General features: G+C 42.3%; 1 protein-coding gene across 2 annotated transcripts in view; it reads right to left on the reverse strand.

The window, feature by feature from the left end:
• Positions 1-6,925, reverse strand: part of LOC139544108 (nidogen-1-like) — a 57,803-nt gene extending 50,878 nt beyond the window's left edge. For both annotated transcript variants that reach the window (XM_071350882.1, XM_071350873.1), the window contains exon 1: positions 6,602-6,925. In XM_071350882.1, coding sequence (XP_071206983.1) covers positions 6,602-6,805 — 204 coding nt within the window. In that variant the 5' untranslated portion in view covers positions 6,806-6,925. The remainder of the gene's footprint in view (positions 1-6,601) is intronic.
• Between the last annotated feature and the right edge of the window lie 15,780 nt (positions 6,926-22,705).

Raw genomic sequence — 22,705 nt, forward strand, 5'->3', positions numbered from 1 at the left:
AGCTTTACAGATGTGTTAGTCTAATAATGGCATTGTTCGTGGATAAATCCTTAAGATTCCCACTGAAAAATTACTACCTGGGTCATTCCATGAATAGAGTGCCTTTAGCGTACATTTGATATTTTAAGTAGAAATTGTGCACCAATATTGCATTTTAAAAGCCTGATATATTAAATAAGGCGCACTTAAATATGCACTGAGTGTACAAAACATTAAGAACACCTCCTCTTTCCATGACATAGACTGACCAGGTGGATCCAGGTGAAGGCTATGATCGCTTATTGATGTCACTTGTTAAATCCACTTAAATCAGTGTAGGTAAAGGTGAGGAGACAGGTTAAAGCCTTGAGACAATTAAGACATGGATTGTGTATGTGTGCCATTCAGAGGGGTATGGTAGTAGATGCCAGGTGCACTGGTTTGTGTCAAGGACTGCAACGCTGCTGGATTTTTCACGCTCAACAGTTTCCCGTGTGTATCAAGAATGGTCCACCACCCGAAGGACATCCAGCCAACTTGACACAACTGTGAGAATCATTGGAGTCAACATGGGCCAGCATCCCTGTGGAACGCTTACGACACCTTATAGAGTCCATGCCCTGACGAATTGAGGCTGTCCTGAGGGCAAAAAAGGGGGGTGCAACTCAATATTAGGAAAGTGTCAAAATCTAATTGTATTGGTCACATTCACATGGTCAGCAAATGTTATTGCTAGTGTAGCGAAATGCTTGCCATTATATAGTTAGTCAGAAGTTCACTGAGTTAGAGAATCAACATTGACCATCTCAATGCACTATAACACCCAGAATATAACAAGTCGAAAAAAACACCAAAATATTAGTTTTTCTTCCTGAACAAACACACTAATGGACAAACACACTCTTCTCCCACTCCTACAGAGCACTGAACAAATTAAACTCCCCAACCCCCCACTCACACATACATATCCACCCTCTACCCCTCTGCCAACATCTAAACATTCCCTCCTGGAGGTGTGTGTGTGTGTGTGTGTGTGTGTGTGTGTGTGTGTGTGTGTGTGTGTGTGTGTGTGTGTGTGTGTGTGTGTGTGTGTGTGTGTGTGTGTGTGTGTGTGTGTGTGTGTGTGTGTGTGTGTGTGTGTGTGTGGTGTCGGGGGGCAATTTCAAAGACAGCTGCTGGGACAGCTGGAAAGGCACTGACTAGAGCAACACAGCCTCGACCTGTGCATCAGAGGAGGGAGAGAGGGAAAGAGGGAAGAAACCGGGGGAGAGAGGGAGCGAAGGATGGAGGGAGGGGTAGCTCTCGGCATTTGCTGAAGCTCGACAGACTGCGATTGAGAGTGAAGGGGAAATCCCAAATGCACAAGGGGGTGTGGGAGCAGTTTGGTGGGAGGAAAGCAGACCTTAGAGGTCGTTGCGGAATCTTACAGATGACACGCAACAGACCGCGATGGTGATGTGCAAGCAGGAAACGCCACTCTGATTTATCTTAAACAAACTCACACCAGTGACCATACAACATTTGCAAAAGATATTCATCTTCCGTTTGCTGTCACGCATTGAAACATTCTGGGCTTTTTGTGTGGGGGGGGGGGGGGGTTAGAAGGAAATGAGATCAAAACAGAAAAAAATGATTCCATTGCGATCAACAAAATAATAATATATACACTGCCGTTCACTTAGAAATGTCCTTGTTTTTTTTTAAAGCACATATTTTGTCCATTTAAAATAACATCAAATTGATCACACCTAGTCATTCAAGGGTTTTTCTTTATTTTTACTATTTTCTACATTGTAGAACAATAGTGAAGACATCAAAACTTTTAAATAACACATATGGAATCATGTAGTAACCCAAAAAGTGTTAAACAAATCAATCAATTTGAGATTCTTCAAAGTAGCCACCCTTTGCCTTGATGACAGCTTTGCACACTCTTTGCATTCTCTCATCCAGCTTTTTTCTCCGTACATCCAGGGATGAGCCAGTCACATTTCATATGCAATGTAGGCTATGGGATGGTAGCTAGCTAAGTGCATAGACGCAATGCATACACCACTAAATACTTCCTCCAAGCTAGCTAACCACTGAAGCTAGTATTGACATTATAATTAAATCACAATGTATTAGCTAGTTTCCATGAAACAGCTGCCTGTGTTAGCTGCCAAGTTAGTGCAGTGCACTGGGAAAACTCCAGGGCTGGATGGCATACCAGTGGAAGTATACAAAACTTTTTATGATATACTCAGAGGATCTTTATTAGCATGTTTTAACCACTCCTATATAAATGGTAGATTATCAGACACGCAACAAGAAGGTCTGATATCATTATTACTGAAACAAGACCCAAGTGGTATATATAGAGATCCAGTCCATTTAAAAAATTGGAGACCTCTTACACTTCAGTGTTGTGATGCAAAAATTCTAGCAAAATGCTTCGCAAAATGCTTGGCGCATAGAATTTTAAAAATGTATTAGATATTATTCATCCTAATCAGACAGGTTTTTTTACATCGTCGATACATTGGCGATAATATAAGACAAGTACTGGAAACAATAGAATACTATGAAATATCGGGGACACCAGGCCTGGTTTTCATAGCTGATTTTGAAAAGGCTTTTGATAAAGTTTGACTGGAGTTTATATACAAATGCCCTCTCTTATAAAATGGGTTAAAGTTATGTATAGTAACCCTAGGTATTAAATAATAAATAATGGCTACATCTCAGAAAGTTTTAAACTATCTAGATGAGCAAAACAAGGTTGTCCACCATCGGCATATCTATTTATTATTGCCATCGAAATGTTAGCTGTTAAAATTAGATAAAACAATAATATTAAGGGATTAGAAATCCGTGGCTTAAAAACGAAGGTGTCAATGTACGCTGATGATTCATGTTTTCTTTTAAAACCACAATTAGAATCTCTCCACGGCCTCATAGAGGAACTAGATACTTTTGCTATCCTCTCTGGATTAAAACCAAATTATGATAATTAATTAATATAATTAATATATTACGTATTGGATCACTAAAAAATGAAAATTTTACATTACCATGTAGTTTACCAATTAAATGGTCTGACAGAGATGTGGACATACTTGGTATACAAATCCCAAAAGAATGAAATGATCTCACTCCAATACATTTTTATAGAAAGTTAGCAAAAATAGATAAGATCTTGCAACCATGGAAAGGAAAATACCTGTCTATTTGTGGAAAAATCACCCTGATTAACTCTTTAGTCATATCACAGTTTACCTATTTGCTTATGGTTTTGCCTACACCAAGTGACCTGCTTTTTAAAATTATATGAACAAAATATATTCAATTTTATTTGGAACGGCAAGCCAGAGAAAATTAAAAGGGCCTATTTATATAACGAATATGAATCCGGAGGGCAGAAATGATTAAATATTAAAGCATTAGACATCTTACTACAGGTATCAGTCATACAAAAGGTATACTTAAATCAAAACTGGTTCTCTAGTAAACTGGTAGGAATGTCTCATCCTATGTTCAAGAATGGCCTTTTCCCTTTATTCAGATTACACATGCTCACTTTTGGTTGTTTGAAAGGAAATAATCTCCAAAATATCCTTAGAAAGCCTTAGAAAGTTGGTTGCAATTTCAGTTTAATCCACCTGAAAAGACAGAACAAATAATACAACAAATATTGTGGTTAAACTCAAATATACTAATTGATAAAAAATAACATTTTTTTCGAAGAAATTTTTAAAATACATATAATTTTAGTGAATGGTATCATAAATAGGACTGGTGGAGTTATGTCACACATGCAGCTAACACAGACATATGGAAATGTCTGCTCTAGCCAAAATTACAACCAATTAATTGCAGCATTACCACAAAAATGGAAGAGGCAAGTAGAAGGGGAAAAAAGTAAGGAACTTGTATGTCGGCCCTGTATTAAAGAACATAAAAGGTTAAAGAAAAGTGTGATAAATAAAAACATATACCAATTTCATTTAAGAAACAAAAAACTGACAGCTATGCCATATAAATTGCAAAATAGTTGGGAAGAGATTTTCGATGTACCCATTCCATGGCACATTGTTTATGAATTGATACGCAAAACAATGCCGGATTCAAAACTTTGAATTTTTCTATTTAAATTATTACACAAAATTCTTGCAACCAATAGAATGTTATATATATGGGGGATACAATCTTCCCAGCTCTGCAGATTTTGCTGTGAGGAAGTAGAGTCATTAGATCATTTATTTTGGTATTGTCCATATGTAGCTCGTTTTTGGTCACAGGTCCAGGAATGGCTGAAGAATTGCAACATTTGCCTAGAACTAACGCTGCAGATAGCAATACTGGGTGATTTGAAAAGCCATAGTCAATCAATCAATAATATAATAATTATTTTAGCAAAAATGTTTATTTTTAATTTACAATCTGTAGAAGCTATGAGAATAGAAAGGTTCAGTACTTTTGTGAAACATCACAGCACAGTTGAAAAAATATATGGCAAATAGAAATCCAAAATGGATGATGTTGAGAGATAGATGTGAGGGGTTGAATGGAGCTGAAGGCTGGGACTAATAACAAGATAACCAATGTAAAACATACGGGGTCTGTAAAATGTATATAGGTTCAGAAATGTTGTGAAATAGCACAGTTACAAATATAAATCAAATGGGATGGACATCAGAAATAGAGGAAGGACTAAAAACAAACAAAATATAACTATTGTAAAATAGATTGTGTCTGTAAAATGTGTATAAGATGTATAAACTGAAGGTAGAAGCCTAAGTGTTTATTAATTTACTCCAATTGGGGGAAGGGTGGTAGGGTTTGCGTTGAATAATAAAGGTATATTCTTAAAAAAGTATGTATATCTATATAGGTATGTGTATGTATATATGTATGCATACGTGTATGTATATGGATATATAGTTTTACCCCAAAAATATATGTGGGATTGGAAATTATGCAGATAATTACATTGATGGAAGCAACAATCTTTCCGCAATATTAAGCTGACCCACCTGTTTAAAAAAAAAAGTTAGTGCAGTGTCCTTAGCTAGCTAGCTATGTTGTACTAGCTAGCGTATATGCTAATGTTATCTAGCTAGCTAAACATTTTGCTATGGGCTGGCACTGGCAGTATGCGATTATGGAGAGTGAATTAAATAGTTTCTTCGTCATCTTGCCAGGTACTGTAGTTATCTAGCAACATTAGCGCAGATACAGCAGCTTCAAATATAGGCCATAAGCAATACACATGGATATGCATTGCCAAGCAACGCTACTGCCACCTTCTGGTTTGGAGTATTTTAACAAGGCTGTGTGGCTGACACCTTCCAAGGTCTTTGCTGTGTGAACACAAAAGAGATTGACTACCGACACTGTTCAGAGGTGCTAAGTACAGTCGGCAGACAAACGTTTGACAATCATACCGGTGTGTCTGAGCTTTAAGGTCACTCTGTTTAAGGACTCTTGGAAGATTAGTCCAAATGGGGACTAAAAGAGATCCAAATAAAATCAAAAATCTAAATCTGTAGCCTCTTTGGAGATAAATCACACAATAGTCCTGCTGTGTGGGGACCTCATCAGTTCTCTGTGCCGTCTCTGTCTTTTGATCCGACAAAAGGCGGGTCACGTCACAGACAAAGCTTTCTAATGGGGCATAGGGTGAGTTTACCTGGACCTTCTGGGTTTAATGTTTTGTCAATCTTCAACAATGGGGCTCAGTGCTTTTTAATGAACAGACTAGTCATTGTTTGGGTTAATTAACCCTTACACTGCACTGTCTGGGGTCCATAGCTAAAGGGGGAATTCATTTATAATGCAGTAGATACATCATACAAGGATGTAGGAGAGAGAGAGAGAGCTTGGAACTTCTGTGAGTGTAATGTTTACTGTTCATTTTTATTGTTTATTGCACTTTTGTTTATTATCTACTTCACTTGCTTTGGCAATGTTAACATATGTTTCCCATGCCAATAAAGCCCTTGAATTGAATTGAGAGAGCGAGAGCGAGAGCGAGAGCGAGAGAGAGAGAGAGAGATGGACATTTGGGGACGACAGGGGTGACAATTGCCAATGTGACATTTTGGGCAACTTTCAGGCGCTTGGGAAGATCTGAACCATTCTAAACTAAAGACATGTGTGGATCAATGAATGTATCATTCTCTATCAACCATCACCACATGATTTGTTGGAATGTGATATTCTACAGTATAAGGAGGCACAAAGCCAAGCCATTGTTTATGAAGGTGGGCATTGATAGCCTTATCAGTCACATAATGAACTGACTGACATTCCAAACCCTCCCAGCAACATTCCACATGGCCTTTCATCCCCCCAATTCATGGGATTTGAGCAATTTATGCTAATGTGATTATCATCAAAGAGTACTTGTGAACAGATTTTGAATGATGTGAAATGTGGCACATGCATGAGATGGTAAACTAATTGAGAACATAGGATGTAACTGTTTTGCTAGCTATCTTTCATGGATAAAATAGCCTATCACAATGGATGCATAGGAAGGGGTTCTCTGTGCATGTTTGCCATTGATATATTTTGCAGCTATTCTCGCGTATAATTAAGCTGCTATTTTCGCATGTGCATAAAACCTAATTATACTCACATAAACAGTGTCATATGCGGCATCGAAGAAGAACATTGACTGGTTCAAAATAAGTGCTTGAGTTTGGTCGGTCCCCTGATCCAACAGTTGGTCTCCAGCTTGCTCTCCATATTGAAACATGTCGCGTTTGCTCAAACTGTTCACTGATAACGCAATGGCAAACAGAGTTGCCCATCCTAACCAAGCTCGTTGATGAAGATCCATGTTTAAATACGGCTATGCCCAGAACTTGTATTAGTTTTGACCTATATGCTTGGCTACCCAGTTCGCCAAAGCGGTTCCGATGCGGTGCACACCTCAGGGCGCACAATAACGGAATGAATCGGCGGTAGCAAAATACAATATAAAGGGAAGGTGGAGTTGGAGAAAGCAGAGAAATTTGCATGGGACACTATTGCGCGGGGTTGCCTGCCTCACATGCAGCTTTCCACCGAGGTAAAGTCAGTTTCAGATTGGATATTCGACGGATATTCACGCTTTCAAACCTCAATAACCTTCAATCCACTTGAGCCACAGACTCCTAATAAGTGTCATGATGTTGGAAAAATTGCGCACAACAATGCACATGTCTTATTTTCAAGATTTGGACATTAATTTGCTTTCCAAAGCGAATAAACATATGGAAATGTGAGCGGCATTTTGTATTCCTAGTTGAATTAGTTAGGGAGCGTAAACAAAGTACACGCTTTTTTTACAATCAAATTTCCATAGCTCCTTGATCATATGACCTACTGACATCTAACAAGGTTCAGAATGTACAATCAGTAGGCCTACACATTGCACACCCTTTAGTTTGTCCATTTTCATCTCACGCAAATTGACATTAATTTTCAATGTTTATCAATGTTTCTAATTTCAATAGCTCCTTGGTCATGTGACCTATTGACCTCAAACAAGGTTCAGAATGTCCGCTGGCTACCGTTCTATATTGCACACCCTTTAGTTTGTCCATTTTCATCTCACACGATTTTACATTAATTTTGTTAACTTTAGCATTTCAATAGCTCCTTGGTCATGTGACCTACTGACCTCAAACAAGGTTCAGAATGTACAATCAGTGGGCCTGCACATTGCACATCCTTTAATTTGTACATTTTCATCCCAAACAATTTTACATTCATTTTGTAATCTTTAGAATTTCAATAGCTCCTTGGTCATGTGACCTACTGACCTCTAACAAGGTTCAGACTGTGTAATTAGTGGGACTACACATTGCACACCCTACACATTGCACACCTCATGTGACCTACTGACCTCAAATTACTTTCAGAATGTCCACGGACTAGCAGAGACGGGCGCCGCGAGGCGTCCAGTGCGGAAAAGCGACCGATCCCGGAGAAGCTGGTGGGAGCCCCATGGAGAGTTCTCTTTTCTTTGTGAAGGGCAGGGCGCCCTGGAATGGGTTCACCCCGAGAGAGGGGCCCAAGCCCTGGAAAGCGTTGTGGTTCCGGCAGTGTCCGGTGAGCCATCGCTGGCCCTTGAAAATCCAGGGGGAAAGGGTGTAAAATCTCAAGCTGAGCCATACCCATATCTGCAACAGGTCTCCAAGGTGAACAGCCTCTGGCATGTTATAACAATGTAGGTAAGGACTCTACTCAGCAAATTATATGTAGTCTATCACAGTGCCATCTGTTTTTTCACCAAAGCCCCATACACCACCCACCACTGCGACCTGTATGCTCTCAATGGCTGGCCCTCACTTCATATTCATCGCCAAACCCACTGGCTCCAGGTCATCTATAAGTCTTTGCTAGGTAAAGCCTGCCTTATCTCAGCTCACTGGTCACCATAGCAGCACCCATCCGTAGCACGCGCTCCAGCAGGTATATTTCACTGGTCACCCCCAAAGTCAATTCCTCCTTTGGCCGCCTTTCCTTCCATTTCTCTGCTGCCAATGACTGGAACGAACTGCAAAAATCACTGAAGCTGGAGACTCATATCTCCCTCATTAACTTTAAGCACCAGCTGTCAGAGGTGCTCAAAGATCACTGCACCTGTACATAGCCCATCTGTAAATAGCCCATCCAACTACCTCATCCCCATACTGTTATATATTTATTTATTTTGCTTCTTTGCACCCCAGTATCTCTACTTGCACATTCATCTTCTGCACATCTATCACTCCAGTGTTTAATTGCTATATTGTAATTATTTCGCCACTATGGCCTATTTATTGCCTTTCCTCCCTTATCCCACCTCATTTGCACACACTCTTTATAGACTTTTTCTATTGTATTATTGACTGTATGTTTGTTTATTACATGTGTAACTGTGTTGTTGTTTGTGTCGCACTGCTTTGCTTTATCTTGGCCAGGTCGCAGTTGTAAATGAGAACTTGTTCTCAACTAGCCTACCTGGTTAAATAAAGGTGAAATAAAATTAAAAATTAAAAAAGGGAAATTGCCAAGTCAGATCTGTAACTTCGGGATAAGGATTGGCTCTAAGGGCTGGGTCGGTCAGGCTGTGGTGCGAAGCGGGGCTTGAGCCGCAGCTGGGGGAGCAGTCGCTCCGTCGCCCTCCTCTCGCCACCGTTGGAAGTTCGTTATGCGCACCATCTCGCGGTCTCTCGTGTGTGGTCTCGCAAAGGTCAGCGTGCGGAGGTTTGTCAGGGTTGTGTCTGTCGGCGGGCCGGTGGGGGGTTGGTTCCGACGGTTGGCGTGGCAACTTTGGACACATGCTGGGCCCTTCTCGCGGATCTCCCCAGCTACGTTCGCTGGGGGGTCTCCGGCGGGTCGCCTTAACATTAGCTGACACTACCAGGCCTCAGGCTTGCCTGAGTGCGGGACACCACACATTGTAGGTGGGGAGGTCTCCTCAACGCTCACTACACTCGAGGCGGAGACTAAACCCATTGGCCCTGCAGTGATAGGGTATTGCATGTATCTGGCTCATGCCCTACGAAGTGGGGAGAGGTATCTCCAGCTTGTCTGGAGAGGGAGGCCTACATCTGATGTGGGTAGTACCATTGATTTGCTGTGGACCCCTAAAACGAACAGAAGAAGCATAGGTTCCCACTGGGCATGGATCACTGAATGTCAACTTGATGAAATTCAAAAGGAGCGTACCCACATGTAGTAATCCTGCTCAGTACGAGAGGAACCGCAGGTTCAGACATTTGGTGTATGTGCTTGACTGAGGAGCTAATGGTGCGAAGCTACCATCTGTGAGATTATGACTGAACGCCTCCAAATCCCCCCTAAACGTAATGATACCGTAGGTCTTCGGTTGGCCCGGGATAGCCTCTTTTGGCAGGTGAGTAGAGCCGATAGTGACAGGGTTGGAGTGCCACCCCTCTCCTGATGCGCACTGCATGTTTGTGGGGAACCCAGGCTGTGGAGATTGGAGTAGGGAAAAAAGTGGGTGGGTCACCAGGTGCACAGAGCCTGTTTCGGGTTACCAGGTGCGCGTGGTTCCTGACAGCGGGACTATAGACGTCTTAGTAATTCCAGGGTGTAAGTTATACTCTAAGGCCAAGGGAGAAGGGTGTTGACTGGGTAGGAAGAGTAGGTGTGGAGGTCTGGAGGTTTGTAGTTCCAGGGAGTAAGCTATACACTCTCAGGCCCAGGGAGAGGGCAGGCAGGCGGGCAGGGAGTGTAGGCCTGGAGGCCAGAAGTCAGAGGTCACCAGGTCAATGGAGGGCTGCCTGGAGGTCAGGAAGGCCCCAGGGAGAAGGCCCAAGTGAATAGGTGTGTGAGTGACACTGTCCTTCAGGGGAGCAGAGCAGGCAAATTAACGTAAAATCATGTGAGAAAATGGACAGACAAAAAGGTGTGCAATGTGTAGGCCCACTAAGTGTACATTCTGAACCTTGTTTGAGGTCAGTAGGTCACATGACCAAGGGGCTATTGAAATTCTAAAGTTTACAGAATTAATGTAAAAACGTGTGAGATGAAAATGGACAAACTAAAGGGTGTGCAATATAGAACGGTAGTCAGTGGACATTCTGAACCTTGTTTGAGTCCAGTAGGTCACATGACCAAGACTAGTAGTGTGTGCCACAGAGAGTATTTGACTCTAGCCACATAATTAGGAAAATTAGAAGATGGGAGAGAATTTCGGCAGGGAAGGACAGAAAATAAAAAATGCTTTCTGCTACTAAGATCAGTGAAATGTAGGCTAAACTGACAACTGAGTGAAGAGCAGAAATCTCAACTAGCAAGCAGGTCGCAGCAATGAAGAATTGAGTGTTCGCGCGGGGGGGGGATTCTGACAGGGGGTAGATTTTCGGCACAACACCTGTTACCGAAAGATTGCTGTTTCGAATCCCCGAGCCGACTAGGTGAAATATCTGTTGATGAACGCTTGAGCAAGGCACTTAACAAAGAGAGTCTGCTGAATATTCAAATGTAAACAACAACACTGTTGAGTAGAGCATCATGCCAATATATTTAACAGCTGAAAAGTGTTGCCTATGTTAACCTTCAACCGACATTTTGTTCCAAGTTAAGTAACAGATTGTAAACAATTGCAAACGATTGCAAAATAACTATATACAATATGTGTGCAACATAGAGTAGTGTTGCAATGGCAGGTCACCGTTTTCTTTTTCCAAACCTGATGAACTAGTTAAGCAAATTAATATAAGGGAGAGAATAAAAATATAAAAGGTACTATAAACATACTGTAGTTGCCTTATTTTGAGTTGTTGTCTTTCTTTTTCATTTGACACTGCAACCTGCTGACTTGTGTCTGACATTGAATGTCAAAGAGCCTTTAACAATCCATTTGAATGGATGAGGATCATTTCATAATCTCTTTTTTTTGTGTGATATATTTGCTTTTTGATTTAAATGAAAGCTACATTTACCTGTTTTACACATGTAGTCACTACATTCAGAGGTAGTATTGTACCATCCTCTCTATTCCTATCAGGGCATGGGCAGTTTGACGTACAGTGCAGTCTATACTGACAGATGTTTACTTTAACTCAAATATAACTGGTGAATAAAAACACATCACTGACTAATTGTTTGCTAATTTAAAATATTTATTACAAAAATATTTATTTGTGTGTGTGTGTGCCAGGGTTGGAGTCAATTCCTTTTAATTTCTCTCAATTTAGGAAATAAACTGACTTTCCACTTCCCGTTCCAATACTTGCCTTGCTTTAAGAAATTGTTTTAATGGAAACTGGGATTTCAGCTTACTTTCTGATTTGACTGAAATGAAATGGAATTGACCCCAACCCTGATGTGTGCATATGAATGGGTGAATATCAGTGACTATGGTCCCTCGTCTTTCTTGCGATCTGGGGTCTCATCCTTCTTCACTCTGGCTATATGCTCTCTTGCGCCCCTTGCTGCCAAAAGCCTTATCTGACATACCAGCAGGCATCTCGCTGCTGCTTCAGTCTAGGCCTCTTTGACTTTCTCAGTTCCTGATCGAGACTATCCCTCAGCCGCTTCCAGGAAAGGTACACAGACACCTGACAACTTTGGCACTGGCCTCCACATGCTGCACAGATTTAGCTCAGGGGGTGACAGTTGAGGTCTCTTGAGCTGGCTCACTTCCTGATTGACGGGATGACGATCCTTCAACCGCTCCCATGTCAGGGGGCAGCAAAGGTACCCAGACACATGACTGGCATTGGCACATATTGCACAGCACTCTGGGACAGGTCTGGACACTGCAAGTGTAACGGGTCTTGTATGGCTCATCGACAATGGACACAGTACTGCTCTCGTTCACGGTTTATTCTGCGAATACATACACAACACTGTGTAAACTTCAGCACAACTGCAAACCCACCATGAAATCTCCATCAAAGTTTAACAACTCATCGGATGGATCTGTAATCATTTTAGAAAAGTTAAATATCTATTTATAATATACATTTTATACAATATTACATTTACAGTTGATGTCGGAAGTTTACATACACTTAGGTTGGAGTCATTAAAACTCGTTTTTCAACCACTCCACAAATTTCTTGTTAACAAAGTATAGTTTACGACATCTACTTTGTGCATGACACAAGACATTTTTCCAACAATTGTTTACAGACAGATTATTTCACTTATAACGGGATTTCACTTATAACTGTATTACAATTCTAGTGGGTCAGAAGTTGACGGTGCCTTTAAACAGCTTGGAAAATTCCAGGAAATGGTGTCATGGCTTTAGAAGCTTCTTATAGGCTAATTTATTTTACTAGGCAAGTCAGTTAAGAACAAATTCTTATTTCAATGACAGCCTAGGAACAGTGGGTTAACTGCTTTGTTCAGGGGCAGAACAACAGATTTTTACCTTGTCAGCTCTGGGATTCGATCTTGCAAACTTTCGGTTACTAGTCCAACCACTAGGCTACCTGCCGCCCCATTTGAGTCAATTGGAGGTGTACCTGTGGACGTAGTTCAAGACCTACCTTCAAATTCAGTGCCTCTTTGCTTGACATCAGGGGAAAATCAAAAGAAATCGGCCAAGACGAAAAAAGAAAAAATTGTAGACCTTCACAAGTCTGGTTCATCCATGGGGGCAATTTCCAAACGCCTGAAGGTACCACGTTCATCTGTACAAACAATAGTACGCAAGTATAAACACCATGGGACCATGCAGCCGTCATACTGCTCAGGAAGGAGCAGAGATCTGTCTCCTAGAGATGAACGTACTTTGGTGCGCAAAGTGCAAATCAATCCAAGAACAACAGCAAAGGACCTTGTGAAGATGCTGGAGGAAACAGGTTCAAAAGTACCTATATCCACAGTAAAACGAGTCCTATATCAACATAACCTGAAAGGCCGCTCAGCAAGGAAGATGCCACAGCTCCAAAACCGCCATAAAAAAGCCAGACTACGGTTTGCAAATGCACATGGGGACAAAGATTGTACTCTTTGGAGAAATGTTCTCTGGTCTGATGAAACAAAAATAGAACTGTTTGGCCATAATGACCATCGTTATGTTTGGAGGAAACACAAATATTAATTTTCCCTTGCAAGCCGAAGAACACCATCCCAACCGTGAAGCACGGGGGTGATAGCATCATGTTGTGGGGGTGCTTTGCTGCAGGAGGGACTGGTGCACTTCATAAAATAGATGGCATCATGAGGAAAGGAAAATTATGTGGATATATTGAAGCAACATCTCAAGACATCAGTCAGGAAGTTAAAGCTTGGTCACAAATGGGTCTTCGAGATGGACAATGACCCCAAGCACACTTCCAAAGTTGTGGCAAAATGGCTTAAGGACAACAAAGTCAAGGTATTGGAGTGGCCACAAAGCCCTGACCTCAATCCCAAAGATTTTTTTTAGGCAGAACTGAAAAAGCGTGTGCGAGCAAGGAGGCCTACAAAACCTAACTCAGTTACACCAGCTTTATCAGGAGGAATGGGGCAAATTTCACCCAACTTATTGTTGGAAGCTTGTGAAAGGCTTCCCGAAATGTTTGACCCAAGTTAAACAATTTAAAGGCAATGCTACCAAATACTAATTGGGTGTCACGTGCTGACCATAGTTCTTTTGTGTTTTCTTTGTTTTAGTGTTGGTCAGGACGTGAGCTGAGTGGGCATTCTATGTTGTGTGTCTAGTTTTCCGTTTCTATGTTTGGCCTGATATGGTTCTCAATCAGAGGCAGGTGTTAGTCATTGTCTCTGATTGGGAACCATATTTAGGTAGCCTGTTTTGTGTTGGGTTTTTGTGGGTGGTTGTCTTCTGTCTTTGTGTTCTATGCACCAGATAGGACTGTTTCGGTTTTGCCACATTTGTTGTTTTCATATTTTGTAGTGTTCACGTTTATTGTCTTAATTAAAGTCATGATGAACACTAACTACGCTGCGCTTTGGTCCGATCCTTCGTCCACAGAAGAAAGCCGTTACATTGGGAATGTGATGAAAGAATAAAAGCTGAAATAAATCATTCTCTCTCCTATTATTCTGACATTTCACATTCTTAAAATAAAGTGGTGATCCTAACGGACCTAAGACAGGGAATGTTTACTAGGATTAAATGTCAGGAATTGTGAAAAACTGAGTTTAAATGTATTTGGCTAAGGTGTATGTAAACTTCCGACTTCAACTGTACAGTCGTGCCCAAACGTTTTGAGAATGACACAAATATTCATTTTCCCAAAGTATGCTGCTTCAGTGTCTTTAGATATTTTTGTCAGATGTTACTATGGAATAATGAAGTATAATTACAAGCATTTCATAAGTGTCAAAGGCTTTTATTGACAAGTACATGAAGTTGATGCAAAGAGTCAATATTTGCAGTGTTGACCCTTCTTTTTCAAGACCTCTGCAATCCGCCCTGGCATGCTGTCAATTTACTTCTGTGCCACATCCTGACTGATGGCAGCCCATTCTTGCATAATCAATGCTTGGAGTTTGTCAGGATTTGTGGGTTTTTGTTTGTCACCCGCCTCTTGAGGATTGACCACAAGTTCTCAATGGGGTTAAGGTCTGGGGAGTTTCCTGGCCATGGACCCAAAATATTGATGTTTTGTTCCCCGTGCCACTTAGTTATCACTTTTGCCTTATGGCAAGGTGCTCCATCATGTTGGAAAAGGCATTGTTTGTCACCAAACTGTTCCTGGATGGTTGGGAGGAGTTGCTCTCAGAGGATGTGTTGGCACCATTCTTTATTCATGGCTGTGTTCTTAGGCAAAATTATGAGTGAGCCCACTCCCTTGGCTGAGAAGCAATCCCACACATGAATGGTATCAGGATGCTTTACTGTTGGCATGACACAGGACTGATGGTAGCGCTCACCTTGTCTTCTCCGGACAAGCTTTTTTCTGGATGCCCCAAACAATCGGAAAGGGGATTCAGCAGAGAAAATGACTTTACCCCAGGCCTCAGCAGTCTAATCCCTGTACCTTTTGCATTATATCAGTCTGTCCCTGATGTTTTTCCTGGAGGGAAGTGGCTTCTTTGCTGCCCTTCTTGACACCAGGCCATCCTCCAAAAGTATTTGCCTCACTGTGCGTGCAGATGCACTCACACCTGCCTGCTGCCATTCCTGAGCAAGCTCTGTACTGGTGGTACCCCGATCCCGCAGCTGAATCAACTTTAGGAGACGGTCCTGGACTTTCTTGGGCGTCCTGAAGCCTTCTTCACAACAATTGAACCGCTCTCCTTGAAGTTCTTGATGATTCGATAAATGGTTGATTTAGGTGCAATCTTACTGGCAGCAATATCCTTGCCTGTGAAGCCCTTTTTGTGCAAAGCAATGATGACGGCACGTATTTCCTTGCAGGCAACCATGATTGCAGAGGAAGAACAATGATTCCAAGCACCGCCCTCCTTTTGAAGTTTCCAGTCTGTTATTCGAACTCAATCAGCATGACAGAGTGATCTCCAGCCTTGTCCTCGTCAACACTCACACCTGTGTTAATGAGAGAATCACTGACATGATGTCAGCTGGTCCTTTTGTGGCAGGGCTGAAATGCATTGGAAATGTTTTGGGGGATTTCAGTTCATTTGCATGGCAAAGAGGGACTTTGCAATTCATTGCAATTCATCTGATCACCCTTCTTAACATTCTGGAGTATATGCAAATTGCCATCATTAAATCTGAGGCAGCAGACTTTGTGAAAATTAATATTTGTGTCATTCACAAAACTTTTGGCCACGACTGTATAACAACATGGCTACAGAGGAGCGCTCAACTTATGACTCTGTCTGACTGCCATAATAAATCACCCGTGTACAGTAACATATCATTATTCCATATAATTTGGGAGCACGTACCTGCGAAAACATACACAACACCGTGTAAACTTCAGCACAACTGCAAAACCAACATGCAATCTGAGTGATGTGAAACAACATAAAATAAAAATACATTGCGTTTATTTTCAGTAAACTTATCATGTGTAAATATTTGTATGAACATAACAAGATTCAACAACAGACAAACTGAACAAGTTCCACAGACATGAAAAGGGGGGGGGGGGGGGGGGTCAAAACCAAAAGTAACAGTCAGTATCTAGTGTGGCCACCAGCTGCATTAAGTACTGCAGTGCATCTCCTCCTCATGGACTGCACCAGATTTGCCAGTTCTTGATGTGAGATGTTACCCCACTCTTCCACCAAGGCACCTGCAAGTTCCCGGACATTTATGGGGAGAATGGCCCTAGCCCTCACCCTCCGATTCAACAGGTCTCAGACGTGCTCAATGGGATTGAGATCTGGGTTCTTCGCTGGCCATGGCAGAACACTGACATTCCTGTCTTGCAGAAAATCACGCACAGAACGAGCAGGACGGCTGGTGGCATTGTCATGATGGAGGGTCATGTCAGGATGAGCCTGCAGGAAGGGTACCACATGAGGGAGGAGGATGTCTTCCCTGTAACGCACAGCGTTGAGATTGCCTGCAATGACAACAAGCTCAGTCCGATGATGCTGTGACACACCGCCCCAGACCATGATGGACCCTCCACCTCCAAATCGATCACGCTCCAGAGTACAGGTCTCAGTGTAACGCTCATTCCTTCGACGATAAACGCGAATCCGATCATCACCCCTGGTGAGACAAAACTGCGACTCGTCAGTGAAGAGCACTTTTTGCCAGTCCTGTCTGGTCCAGTGACGGTGGGTTTGTGCCCATAGGTGACGTTGTTGCCGGTGATGTCTGGTGAGGACCTGCCTTAGAACAGGCCTATAAGCCCTTAGTCCAGCCTCTCTCAGCCTATTGCGGACAGTCTGAGCACTGATGGAGAGATTGTGCGTTCCTGGTGTAACTCGGGCAGTTGTTGTTGCCATCCTGTACCTGTCCTGCAGGTGTGATGTTCGGATGTACCGATCCTGTTACGCGTGGTCTGCCACTGCGAGGACGATCAGCTGCGAGGACGATCAGCTGTCCGTCCTGTCTCCCTGTAGCGCTGTCTTAGGCGTCTCACAGTACTGACATTGCAATTTATTGCCCTGGCCACATCTGCAGTACTCATGCCTCCTTGCAGCATGCCTAAGGCACATTCACGCAGATGAGCAGGGACCCTGGGCATCTTTCTTTTGGTGTTTTTCAGAGTCAGTAGAAAAGCCTCTTTAGTGTCCTATGTAAGCTGTTAGTGTCTTAACGAACGTTCAACAGGTGATTGTTTATTAATTGTTTATGGTTCATTGAACAAGCATGGGAAACATTGTTTAAACCCTTTACAAATGAAGATCTGTGAAGTTATTTGGATTTTTACGAATTGTCTTTGAAAGACAGGGTCCTGAAAAAGGGACGTTTCTTTTTTTGCTGAGTTCATCATTTTAAAAGTTAAAACACTGTGTGCAGCATGGATCATGATACATACCTCCATCAAAGTTGAACAACTCTTTGGCTGGATGCTGCGTGATCATGCGCACAGATACACACGGGGATGCAGTTACTCAAACAATACAGCAGCTGGCTTCATAACTATACATACAAAAACTGGCTGCTTAATTTTGACAAAACTCATACAACTAACCCATGCCCAAACCGGACACCCGTGTGCGTCCGAGTGCGCAAATTGATTTTGTCCCTCCCACACCAAACACGATCACGACACGTAGATTGAACTATCAAAACAAACTCTGAACCAATTATATTAATTTGGGGACAGGTCAAAAAGCATTTAACATTTATGGCAATTTAGCTAGCTAGCTTGCAGTTGCTAGCTATTTTGTCCTATTTAGTTAGCTAGCTTGCTGTTGCTAGCTAATTTGTCCTGGGATATAAACATTGATTTGTTATTTTACCTGAAATGCACAAGGTCCTCTACTCCGACAATTAATCCACACATAAAACGGTCAACCGAATCGTTTCTAGTCATCTCTCCTCATTCCAGGCTTTTTCTTCTTTGGACTTTATATGGCGATTGGCAACTAACTTTCATATTAAGGTGTATTACCACAACCGACCTCAGTTCATCTTTCAGTCACCCACGTGGGTATAACCAATGAGGAGATGGCACGTGGGTATATGCTTCTAAAAGCCAATGAGGAGATGGGAGAGGCAGGACTTGCATCACGTTCTGCGTCACAAATAGAAGCAACTTCAATTTTAGTGCTTGGTAACGCAGACGCTCGTTGGCGCACGCAAGCAGTGTGAGTGCAATGATTGAATAACATGTATGTGTACATTTCTTTTGCAATTCTCGCGCCCGCGACGCGAGCGGTGTGGTCAGCATGAGGATGTCTATTTCAACCCTGTTACACAAGGCCTGCTGGGTCAGCTTGGGACCTGACACAACCTTCTGAGATGAGCCTGGACAACCAACTTTCTTCAGGATCCTCCCGATTGCAGAGGGGTTTCTGGGATTAGCACACAGGATGCACTCCCAGAGGACTTTGGCCTTGCACCGGTCAGCAGCTCTGACTGGCGCCAAGAGATTGGGTCTGTAGTCGGGCTGTTGGAGACCAAAAACTTGACCTGTAGGCCACTGTCACTATGAAAACTGGGGTTCTCTTTAGAGTTGAATCCTATGTACCGCAGTGCAGTTCTCTAGGCCCTCTACTCTATTCTATTTTTACCAATGACTTGCCATTAAAACAGCCCACTTTTTTTTACTAACATTTTAAGTCACTGCACAACAGTAAATTAACAAAAAAAGAATACAAAATATTCATGTTGTCCATTTTAAGTGTTCCTTTGTTGAATGGTTTGGATAAATCTTCTATTTGTGTTCGAATGTTTGCAACAACAAAAAAGCTCGTTTCGTGTCATCCGTGGTATAAATGGTAATTTTGGCAATGAGACCCCCCCCCAGTTCCAATATCAAATCAAACAAGAAATTGTCAAAAAAAATTGTATCAAGTCCTGAATCAAGGCTGTAAACCTACTAGTCTCCCATGGGCAGACAGGTTACCTCCCACATTAACTGTTGCCCTAAATCTGGTATTTACGAAACTAGGCTTACTGTACATTTACGAGTCAGCAAATATCCCTCTCATAAACCTCTGCTGACTAGCGTTCAAAACAAAGTCTGCGATGCTAGGGTCGGTCGTGTTGTTGTGTTTCTTTTCCCTCCTCCTATTCTTCTTCATCAGGGTCCGCCGACCTAAAAACTTCCCACCAGGACCCCGTCCCCTGCCCATCCTCGGCAATCTGCTACAGCTGGATCCTGTCAACCCTCTCAAAGACCTGGAAAGGGTAAAGTGGGCTATATGTTGTAGGCCAGGGTTAGACCTACTCTCGATACCTGTTACGATAACCCTGCTGAAAATTACATTTTTTTGTTACGCTAATATTTTGGATAAAGCTTTCTACAAGCAACCCGTAATATACGTTAGGTAAATGGATTCCTATTATTCTGTATAGTAAATCCGAGACACTCCATTTAGTATGTATGATGTTACGTTTCGTATGGTATGTATTATGGATGTCCATCACCCATTTCGTATGATATGTTACGAATTACAATTTAATATATGTTACGAATTTGCAAAATGTACAATATGTTATGAATTTGCCGCTCCCTCCCTGCGCGCGCGCACCACGTCTATTTCTATGGGCACAAGCACTGTTTATGACACAAACTGTTCACACCCTTCTTGTTGGTGGAGAGAATTTTGCAGGTTTAAAGCATATTTCCTGCAATTCTACACATTTTGTCATGGGGTGCAAAGAAAATGTTGCCGTTTTAAAGCTACATTTCTTATAATTCTATACATTTTGCCATGTCTAATGTGTATTCATGTGATATCTGAGTGACACCTGCGTGACAAAAAAAATACAACAAAATCTATGGGACTATAACAACCTTCAAGAGTAAGTTTAAAGTTCTTAAAAAGAGCAAAAACGTTTGGGAATCACTGCCTTAAGTATCTGTCTTATGTAACCATACCAAAGGTAACATATCATACTAATTTGAGAGTCCCGGATCTACATGTACTATGTTAGGTCTGGTCTATGAGACCAGTCTGACTGAATGGGTATTAAGTGTGATGTAGGCTAAAGTTTTAGGACAATGAGCAACAATAGTGGAATCGGTGGTTCGCCTTCAAAATAAAGGTCTTGCATTGAAACACAATTGGACTAGAAAATACTCAAAAATTTCAACAAAAGACAATTATTCATTAATTTGACAATAAACAGAAATACTTATGTAATTTAGTGTAATGTTTTAAAATAATTTGTGAAAATTGTGGATAAAAACCACGCTTTCCGTTATTTCTAAACCGTAAAATTCTAGGGAAAGGGAAACACTTTATTATCCTGGAAAGAAATGGTGTTATTACACGCTAATATGTTGTGAATAAGGTTGAGCTTTTTTTTGTTATTTCACATACTGATGGAAACCAGGGACACTGCGACTCAATGTTTAATATCAGAGTGCTACGCAACTTGTAAAGGGACAAAATAATAGTAGTCAGCCAAGAGTTACTCCTGGAACCACTAAAACGCAAGACTGTGTGTGTGTGTGTGTGTGTGTGTGTGTGTGTGTGTGTGTGTGTGTGTGTGTGTGTGTGTGTGTGTGTGTGTGTGTGTGTGTGTGTGTGTGTGTGTGTGTGTGTGTGTGTGTGTGTGTGTGTGTGTGTGTGTGTGTGTGTGTGTGTGCACCATCGGCGGTATCTGAGCCCTCCCATGGGAGACCAGGAATTAGCCCAATAGGAAACAGGAAACAGGATACAGGAATTAGCCCAATAGGAAATCCCCCTTGGGCTGAGGGTGGCACTGATTTTAAAGTAGCAGGCATGAGACCGTGAGCCCGACCCACGTATGCTCCGTGTGTGTTTGTATGTGTGTGTGCCGATCAGGGATCGTCCTGGCCAATTATGGCTCCAGCCGGCGGGACCACCGGCGCTTTGCTCTGACCACGCTGAGAAAATTTGGTCTGGGCAAACGCTCCATGGAAGAGCGCATCCTAGAGGAGGTGTCCCACATCTGCACTGAGCTGGAGAGCAGTGCTGGTAGTCCCACACACACAACGTCCTAGTAATCACAATCATCACCGTACATATTCATGTCATTATCAGCGCTTAGTATCCACCCCAAAGGTCCTCCAAATACTGTATCAAACAATTACACTATTAACCCCTTGTAGTTGTAACAAGCTTCCATAAACCACACAAACTTCACAGAAATAAGATACTCTCAGTAATACTTCCAGTATGACGAATTTTACTATGCTTGTTTTAACATTAGGTATAAAGACTGTGGGGATTGTTACTTTATCTATCCTGTCAGTGTGTTCAATTCAGTAGCTCTGTGATCGTTGTTCTTACCTTGTCCGTGTGTATTACCTCGTGTGGTGACCGTTGCTGTGTCCTGTTAGGCGGTTCGATGGACCCTCAGCACCTGTTCCATCTGACTGCGTCTAACATCATCTGCTCACTGATTTCCGGAGAGAGGTTTGAATATGACGACCCGGTCATCCTCACCCTCATCCAGAGCTTAGAGGAGTTGACCAAGGAAGCTTTCGGACCTTGGGCCATGGTACAGTCTAAGCCCTGTGCCACTCCATGCTTACTAAAAAAAAGGATTCCAAAATGGTTATTTCGGCTGTTCCCAGGTAGAACCCTTTTGGGTTCCAGGTAGAACTCTCTGTGGAAAGGGTTCTACGCTGATCCCAAAAGTGTTCTTCAAAGGTGTTCTTCAAAGTGTTCTCCCATGGGGACAGCCAAAGAATCCTTTTAGGTTCTAGATGGAACCTTTTTTTTTAGAGTGTACATGATCCTCACTGAACTCTCTGTGCTAGACATGACATGCGCTAGACATGACACACTGATCCACATTCCACTCTGTTTTACATCCATTTCCTCCAATCTATCTTTTGTAGCTCTATGAAATCATACCGGTCTTGAGGCCCCTCCCTTTGCCCTTCAGGAACGTTTCACACAAATTTAATTAAATGAAGGAACATATCGTTCATCCACCTCTGGCCTGCTCGCCTCCCTACCTCTGAGGAAGTACAGTTCCCGCTCAGCCCAGTCAAAACTGTTCGCTGCTCTGGCACCCCAATGGTGGAACAAACTCCCTCACGACGCCAGGTCAGCGGAGTCAATCACCACCTTCCGGAGACACCTGAAACCCCACCTCTTTAAGGAATACCTAGGATAGGATAAAGTAATCCTTCTAACCCCCCCCCCTTAAAAGAGTTAGATGCACTATTGTAAAGTGGTTGTTCCACTGGATATCATAAGGTGAATGCACCAATTTGTAAGTCGCTCTGGATAAGAGCGTCTGCTAAATGACTTAAAT

Source organism: Salvelinus alpinus, chromosome 2 (genome assembly GCF_045679555.1).
Source record: "Salvelinus alpinus chromosome 2, SLU_Salpinus.1, whole genome shotgun sequence".
In the NCBI taxonomy this organism is placed as follows: Eukaryota; Metazoa; Chordata; class Actinopteri; order Salmoniformes; family Salmonidae; genus Salvelinus; species Salvelinus alpinus.